The following is an 8,788-nucleotide window of genomic DNA, read 5'->3' as shown; positions in this document are numbered from 1 at the left end:
TCATTTCATGCCCATATCAGTTTGACCAGTTTATTTCTCAATCATACCTGATCGCCTAGTCCATTTTCTGTCCCACCAAGTTCGTCCAAGCCATTTCATGTCCATCCAGGTTCAGTCAGTCCATGTCTTGATCAAATAAGTTGTTGATTCATAGTCCATCTTGGTTTGATAGAGGTTGCACCAAAGTCCATACTTTTCTCTCGACCAAAAACTCATTAAAATAAAAACATGGTAGGTTTCCACAAAGTCCACTAGGTCGGGTATTGGCCCATTGTCTGTCTAATTCTTCCATAGTCATCATATACCTCTGAAGGGACAAGACTTGGGTTCACCCCCTATGGTGAACCTTCAAATTCACCACCTCCTTAATAACCAATCAAAGTGTCAACTAGATTAATGATTAAAAATATTAAATAATTTTTTCAAAAATCAAAATAATTAAAAAAAATAAATAGTGTCAATTTTAATAATGCTAATATCACTATCTAATCCATAAACTCAAACTCTATACCCTAAATCCAAATTCTAAACCCTAAATTCTAAATTATAAACCCAAACTCTATACCCTAAACCCAAATTCTATACCCTAAACCCAAACCATAAATCATAAACCCAAAAACCTGAACTCTAAACCCAAACTTATATCCTAAACCCAAATCCTAGACTCTAAACCCAAAACGTAAATACAAAATCCAACCCTATACTCTAAATATTTGGATTAATATTGATGTTCTTTTGAAATTTAAGGTTAAGAATTAAATTTTGGATTTAGAGTTCATGGTTTGGGTTACGGTATAGGGTTTGGGTTTAGGGTCTACGGTTTGGGTTTAGGGTTTAGGGTTTGGTTTTGGAGTATAGGATTTGGGTTTAGGGTCTATGGTTTGAGTTTAGGGTATAATTTTGGGTTTAAAGTTTAGATTTCTTGATTTATGATTTATGGTTTGGGTTTAGGGTTTAAGATTTGAGTTTAGGGTATAGAGTTTGGGTTTAGGGTATAGAGTTTGGATTTATAATCTAAAATTTATGGTTTATAATTTGGATTTAGGATGTATAGTTTGAATTTAGGGATTAAATAGTGACATTAGCATTATTAAATGTGATATTATTTATTTTTTAAATTATTTTATCATTAGTTTAGTTGGCACTTTAATTGGTTATTAGAGAGATGGTGAATTTGAAGGTTCACCATAGGAGGGTGAACCCAAGTCTTGTACCTTTGTCCCCTCTGAAGTTATGCAGATCCAGATCACACCACAAATTATACGTTGGAAATATTTAATTTTGTAATCTTTAAAATCAAAATTAGTGTGGTTAATATAAAAATACAAAGAGGTCCCACAATAGGTTTGCCGTTTGCAGCACGACAATTCATTTGTTTTCTTTAGTGTGTTGTTCATGATTTGTTCCTTCCCGTTACCCTACCGAATTGAAACTTTTCTCAAGTTCTATTATCGGCTATTTCAAGTTGACCAAGTTCTTATGGTCCACTCCTATTTTTGTATGTTTTTAATTAAATCCCTCGAGTCGTTTTGTAAACATAATAATCTTTGAAAGCGAGGCTGTAAATTTTTATTAAAAAGGTTCTTTCATAAATTGTGTAGACCACATGCATTTTTTCTTTGAGATACAATTAGAAGCAGTAGAAACAGAAAATAGCTACATTGTCGGACTGAAGATGAGTTCAAGAATTGGAGCCGTTATGCTCCTGATCTTCCTTTTCTTCAAATTTTCTTCTGTTTCTGCTCTCACAAATGGTTTTGACAGTAAGTATAATCAGATAGATGCTGGTCACTGGTTTTAGATATAAAATTTTAAGAATATCTGAATAGTTTGAGATTTTGGTGCAGGTTCTGCTTTACAAGCCCTGAAGGCTGAATGGACCAAGCCTCCTAGTAGTTGGGAAGGCGCTGATCCTTGTGGAACCAGCTGGGTTGGAATTAAATGTAGCAGTGACCGCGTTGTTTCAATGTAAAGACTTGTTTGTTGTTTGTAATTTGTTTCTGCTTCTTCCAATAACCCTCTGCAGATTTTACAGTGTTGTTGCATGTTGCAGATCACTAGGTAACCTTAACGTGGAAGGAAAGATTTCGGGGGATATTGCAGCTTTGTCTGAATTGCAGATCTTGTATGCATTTCTTCTTCTTTCTGTTCTTTATTTACTTACAAATGGATTAATTCTTATAGTCTTATGATCTAATGTTTGTAGGGATTTGTCATACAACACTGGATTGACTGGACCACTTCCACCAAATATTGGTGAACTTAAGAAGTTGAAGAACTTGTAGGCAAACATAAACTTGTAGCACAACTTATATAGCTCCAGTCTTATTTCCTATTTTAGCTAACTCTTTCTTACTCTCCAGGATCCTTGTGGGATGTAGTTTCACTGGTCAAATCCCTGAGTCCATTGGACAATTGGAACAACTTTTATATCTGTAAGATTTTGTTTGTCTCTTTTTCAGTTTTCACTCTTCAAGCCTGTCTTAAGACACCAGTATTAATCTGTGTGTTTCCTCAAATACAGCTCCCTAAATTTAAATCAATTCAGTGGAAAAATTCCGGCTTCCATTGGACGGTTATCAAAGTTATATTGGTTTGATATAGCTGACAATCAGATTGAAGGAACGCTTCCAGTTTCGAATGGGACTTCTTCACCTGGACTTGATATGCTTCTTCAAACTAAGCATTTGTATATATACCAAAATTTTTCATTATTTTTGTAACACTCAAATCTTTCTATCTTTAAATTTTTTTGGTGAGTAATCACTCGTTTTAGACTTTTAGTATACTAATTAGTCTGACTGTCCTTCGCTTTCTCGTTCAGCCATTTTGGAAAAAACAAGCTTTCGGGCCATATCCCAGAAAACCTTTTCAGTTCAAACATGACTTTGATACATGTGTAAGCTTCATATTACTTATGAAAGTTGAGAGTTTGCACAATCTGAGACTTGTAACTAACAAAATAAGTCATCGTTTGTTGTTTTATCCATAGGCTATTCGATGGGAACCAATTCACGGGCAAAATCCCCGACACCCTCAGCCTCGTTAAAACGTTGACAGTGTTGTAAGTAGTGAAGCTTTGTTAATTTTTTCTATTTATCCCTAATTTTTTATTTTTTATTTGCTCTCCGATACAGACGCCTGGATAGGAATAAACTAACTGGCAATATTCCTACAAGTCTTAATAATCTCACAAGTCTTCAAGAACTGTGAGTGAGAATTTAAAGTTGTGTTTGTGTTTCTAGATATAAACCGAAAAATGGTAGAGTTTGAGTTGAATTCATTTTCAGGTACTTGGCCAACAACGAATTTACTGGCACTCTTCCAAATTTAACCAGCTTGACCAATCTCTACACACTGAAAGTTTTTTTCAATATCTGTTTACTACTACTCTTATCAAGCCTTCATTATCAATCAATCTAATGCCATCATGTGATTTTTTTTTTATCAGAGATGTGAGCAATAACACTTTAGAATCCTCACCTATTCCATCATGGATCTCTTCATTAGGCTCCCTGGCAACATTGTATGATAATTTCACTTATCTCTTTTCTTCTTCTTAATCTCCATGTGAAAGAACAAATGATCTTCTCCTTTGCAGAAGGATGGAAGGGATCAAACTTAATGGTTCGATACCAAACTCATTTTTCAGCCCTGCTCAGTTGCAAACTGTGTAAGTCAGAAAATACATGAAACAGAAAATCAACTCATGTTTTGATATAAGTACTTATTTTTCTTTTTGACTTGCAGTATCCTAAAGACAAATCAGATAGATTCAACGTTAGACTTTGGTAGCAGCTTTAGCAACCAGTTGGAGTTTGTTGATTTACAATACAACAACATAGATTTTTATAAACAACCAACTTCTCGCATCCAAGTAATGTATGTATCCTAATCAGAAATCAAAAATTTTTATTTTATCAATCGTCCGCTTATGTCTGTTTATATACACAGGTTGGCAGATAATCCAGTGTGCCAGGAGTTGGGTAACAGGCCAAGTTACTGCTCAGCAATCCCACCCAATACCTCATATTCTACAATCCCACCAACATGCACTCCGTGTGATCAGGGAAGGGAAGCAAGTCCCACGTGCCGTTGCGCCTATCCAATCAGAGGAACACTCTACTTCGGTTCTCCTTCCTTCTCAGGGTTGGTCAACTCCACAAACTTCGAAATTCTCCAGAAGGCTATATCAGATTTCTTTAAGGATTCGAATTATCATGTGGACTCCATAGCCGTCAGAAACATAAGAGAGAACACTACCGATCATCAGCTTCTAATAGATCTCTTAGTCTTTCCGTTAGGCAGAGAGAGTTTTGATGAGAGAGGAACGTCACTTGTTAATTTTGCCTTAAGCAATCAGACTTATAAACCTCCTCCTAGATTTGGCCCTTACATTTTCAGAGCCAATCCTTACAATCAATTCTCTGGTATGATCAACACACACAATCAAACAGAATCTGTATTGATCAATATGGCTTAGTTTCTCTGCCATTTTTTGCCACAGATGGAGGAGGTTCCAGCTCATCAAACATGGGCACTATAACCGTAGCAGCAGTTGGTGCTGTGGTTCTTCTGTTGTTGTTAATTTTAGCTGGGGTTTACGCTCTCAAGCAAAGGAAGAGAGCAGACAGAGCGACTGATCAAAACAATCCTTTTGGTAAGATGAATAAAGGTTTATAACAAAAGATTTGTCCCTTGCTTAAAGATCAGCAAACCAAATTTTTGTCCTAAAAATATCATCACAAGGAGAAAAATGACAAAAATAAGTTTTATTGAAAGGTAAATATGTATTTATAACCATTGAGTTAATTTATTTAAAACTTAGGGTTTAGAGTTAAGGGGTGGGGTTTTAGGAATGTGTTCAAATATTTAAAAACAAAAAAAAATATTAAAATTTTCAAAACAAAAATGTGCTATTTTGATCATTTTTTTAGTACTATTTTGTGACAAAAACTTAAAAAGTGCTATTTGAAAGAACTGCCCTACTTAAAATGCTGAAATCTTCTTTTTGTATGTTTCAGCCAAGTGGAATACAAGTAAGAGTAGTACCGATGCTCCACAACTAATGGGAGCAAAAGCTTTTACTTTTGAAGAGTTGAAGAAATGTACAGAGAAATTTTCAGAGGCAAATGATGTTGGGGGTGGAGGTTTTGGCAAGGTTTGTGTCTTTGCTATGGAATAAATTGAAATGATACATGGTCTTCCTTGAAATTCTTATGGTGAAACAGGTGTACCGAGGGATTCTTCCCTCTGGACAACTCATAGCGATCAAAAGAGCCCAACAAGAATCTTTGCAAGGAGGTTTGGAGTTCAAAACTGAGATTGAACTTCTTTCAAGAGTCCATCATAAGAATGTTGTCAGACTCTTGGGCTTCTGTTTCGATAGAAGTGAACAAATGCTTGTATACGAGTACATTCCAAATGGATCTCTTAGAGACAGTCTATCAGGTTATATACCTAACCTCTCTCTTTGCTAGTATTGGATGCTGAATATTGTAATAATGCAGGTAAGAGTGGAATTAGACTTGATTGGACAAGAAGGCTTAAAATAGCACTTGGTTCAGGGAAGGGTCTGGCTTATCTTCATGAGCTTGCTGATCCTCCAATTATACACAGAGACATCAAATCAAACAATATATTACTTGATGAAAATCTTACTGCTAAAGTTGCTGATTTCGGCCTCTCGAAAATTATGGGAGACCCTGAGAAAACACATGTGACAACACAGGTGAAAGGAACTATGGTGAGTAGAGAATCACCCATAATATTTCACACTCTCTCTCTCTCTTTCATATATATTAATGCATGTATCTCTCTGTAATTAGGGCTACTTGGATCCTGAGTATTACACGACAAATCAATTGACTGAGAAGAGTGACGTGTATGGGTTTGGTGTTGTGATGCTTGAACTATTAACTGGTAAAAGTCCAATAGAGAGAGGTAAATATGTGGTGAGAGAGGTGAAGACAAAGATGAATAAGTCCAGAAGTTTGTATGATCTCCAAGAACTGTTGGACCCTTCGATCATCGCAAGCAGCAGCAATCTTAAAGGGTTTGAGAAGTATGTAGATTTGGCTTTGAGATGCGTGGAAGAGGAAGGAGTGAATAGGCCATCTATGGGTGAGGTTGTGAAAGAGATTGAGAATATAATGCAGCTTGCGGGTTTAAACCCGAACGCTGATTCAGCATCTTCTTCGAGAACGTACGAGGAATCAATCAAAGGATCCGGTGATCCTTATGGACAGGACTCGTTTCAGTACAGTGGGAATTTCCCACCTTCAAAGCTCGAACCCCAATGATCGATTGTGTTATTTTAATATATTTTGTAATTGATTTCATACTTGAAATGCCTTGTGAATGTCAGAATTTGCATGTTTTGATATGTTGTTATGTGTCCCTAGTTTATTTTTGGTAAAACTAATTTTTTTGGTTTTGTTTCCCACCTAGCACAGAAATAAAGAAAAACTCAGAAATAAAATTACCAGCAATATCATTAAAATAGGATCATTCCAAAATTATACCCTTAATGAAATACTAAAATTTTCCAAATATGCCATTACTAATTTAAAGAGAATTAAACATTCATTAATGACAAAAAAATCATTATTCTTTTGGGCTTATATAACTTACTTTTGGGGTTATATAACTAAAATCTATATAAATGAGTACAAATAAAATTGAGCTTATGATTTTAATCTTCGTCTAATTATTTTTGCAGTTTCCAAAGAAAAAATCAAATCCGGGTTATGGCCGTACAAATCAAATCAAGTTTATTGGGTTAATCCCATTAGGTTATAATATCAGTGGATATTTATGCAGATCTTTTTATGGTATTGATACTAATTTCTAAAAAAAAGAATTACATTGATTATGTACATTTGATATGGTACGTATGGCTACCATTAATATTGGTTGTTACCTTGATTTACTCGTACTTGTAATTTAATATCAAGTAAATTTTAAAGGAAGAGAAAATATCTTAATAGTAATCGGATCAATAGTATCAGATCGTGGATTAATAGTGAGTTTTGGTTTTTACCGGATTCTATCAAACTTTTAATTAACGATTTTTTCATATAAGATATTAGGTCTAACGGTTTAACCATAGATCTGAGCCGGGTATGAAAATATCCCTTAAAACTCAAACATTATTATAGAACAACTTTTAAATTATTTGGTTTTTAACAAATGAAAAAAACAAACTGGTGCTTTCTAAGTACAGATCAAAATCTAGTTAGCTCTTTGTAACATAAACAACCGTTTTTTTTCCCCTAACTCTTGTTCTGGTTCAGGTTTGTTTCGTTTCTTATTATTTTCAAAAAAAGAGTTCTGTACCATCCCTCTCTCCCTCTCAATAACGGCTTAGTAACTTATAATATTTACTAATATTAGTTAATTTCCTACACTTAATCAGTCTTCTACCAATTATCCAAATAACTGTATTAACAGAAAAGTAAAATGCCAACTTTTAAGAAAACAAATATGAAAGAAAACACTTAAAATTCAATAATCAAATATTTCGAAGCAAAAAAAGTCAAATAAACCAAAATGGTAGGAGAATGGGAGAATAAGAACATGCTTTGCAACTGAAGTAAAACTCCTTTATATAGGACTTTACAAAGGTGTAATTATATATTAAAATTTAGAATAAAAATAAAAGTGGCACATATAGATAATTCCAGCAAAAGCTTGCTCTATTAAACTCTATAACTGTTTGTTGTCTACTGGAAGTGGACCTTGGTCTTCATAGCTATAAGAGATAGCACTTATTTGATGTTTTGGATTTTTATCGTATATTCTGACAAGATATAGTGAAAATATTGGGCTTATTGCAAAAGTGACTCAAAACTTGAAGTCAAACACAAAACTAACATTTTCTTTTGACTCATTTTTTTTTTGAGTTTTTAACCCCACATCTGCATTTTATCTACGAAAATGCCATTAACCTTTTATTTTATTTTTTTCGAAAATGGCTTCTTTACTGTCTCAACCACATTTTCTTCAAGTATTTACAATATTGCCACTGCCATGAATAGTGGGAACAACCTTGTACGAACTGTTTGGAGCTTTTAATGCCCTTTAATGCACGTAAATCTCTTAACACTCTCTCTGTTTCAATTGTTATGAACTAAAAACAACATTTCTTTCACTTTCTCTCCATATTCATCCAAAAAACTCAAGCTTTTGATTCAAAATATGGGCGATGGTTGACAGAGCCATATTTCTTTCGTTTTGACTTATGGTTGCTTTCGTTTGAGGTTTTGGGTGGTTGGAGAAGACCCTGTGTGCAAACGAAGTCATCTCACCTAGTTTAAGGTACGAATTTGAATTTTCTTCAAAACCTGTTCGCGTAGAAGACTTACTTGTAAGTCTTCTGTATGTAGAAGACTTACTGCTGAGTCTTCTGGTCAAACGGACGACTTAAACTAAGTCGTCCAGCTTTGTTTGTTGAAAATAAACACTCCAGACGACTTATATATAAGTCGTCTACGAGAAACAGGCTAGTTTTGCATTTGACCGAATCGTGTCAGATCTTTGACTATTTCTGGACGACTTATAATTCAGTCGTCTCTGGGAAAGTTAAAATTTCAATATTTTATTAAACTAGACGACTTACGTGTAAGTCGTCTTAGGTTAGTTTTGTAGTTGAAAAATAAAACTTCATAATTTAACTTTTACCAGACGACATAATATAAAGTCGTCCCGTCAGAAGACTTAATTTAAAGTCGTCCGGGAAAAGCAAAGTCGTCCAGAATTTTTCCCAATTTTCTGGTCAAACCTTGCT

At 34.5% G+C, this 8,788-nt stretch overlaps 1 protein-coding gene across 3 annotated transcripts; it reads left to right on the top strand.

Moving 5' to 3' along the window:
- The first annotated feature begins 1,528 nt into the window (after nucleotides 1-1,528).
- On the top strand, nucleotides 1,529-6,436 carry LOC108847447 (leucine-rich repeat receptor protein kinase HPCA1). 3 transcript variants are annotated; one of them, XM_018620690.2, is made up of 19 exons: nucleotides 1,531-1,763; nucleotides 1,848-1,968; nucleotides 2,054-2,125; nucleotides 2,207-2,281; nucleotides 2,364-2,435; nucleotides 2,525-2,719; nucleotides 2,825-2,899; nucleotides 2,993-3,064; nucleotides 3,138-3,209; nucleotides 3,291-3,359; nucleotides 3,452-3,526; nucleotides 3,602-3,673; nucleotides 3,751-3,882; nucleotides 3,955-4,430; nucleotides 4,508-4,660; nucleotides 5,025-5,161; nucleotides 5,232-5,451; nucleotides 5,511-5,746; nucleotides 5,829-6,436. In XM_018620690.2, the coding sequence occupies exons 1-19, from the start codon at nucleotides 1,607-1,609 to the stop codon at nucleotides 6,300-6,302; spliced, it is 2,955 nt and encodes a 984-aa protein (XP_018476192.1). In that variant the 5' UTR covers nucleotides 1,531-1,606; the 3' UTR covers nucleotides 6,303-6,436. The 3 variants fall into 3 exon arrangements, with proteins under 3 accessions (XP_056862510.1, XP_018476192.1, XP_018476193.1); XM_018620691.2 differs by having other exon boundaries at nucleotides 1,533-1,763; nucleotides 2,525-2,689; XM_057006530.1 differs by lacking the exon at nucleotides 3,291-3,359 and having other exon boundaries at nucleotides 1,529-1,763.
- Nucleotides 6,437-8,788: the final 2,352 nt, after the last annotated feature.

Source organism: Raphanus sativus, chromosome 3 (genome assembly GCF_000801105.2).
Source record: "Raphanus sativus cultivar WK10039 chromosome 3, ASM80110v3, whole genome shotgun sequence".
NCBI classification, from domain to species: domain Eukaryota; kingdom Viridiplantae; phylum Streptophyta; class Magnoliopsida; order Brassicales; family Brassicaceae; genus Raphanus; species Raphanus sativus.
The sequence above is the reverse complement of the archived record's forward strand: the minus strand, read 5'-3'. Positions and strand labels throughout refer to the sequence as shown.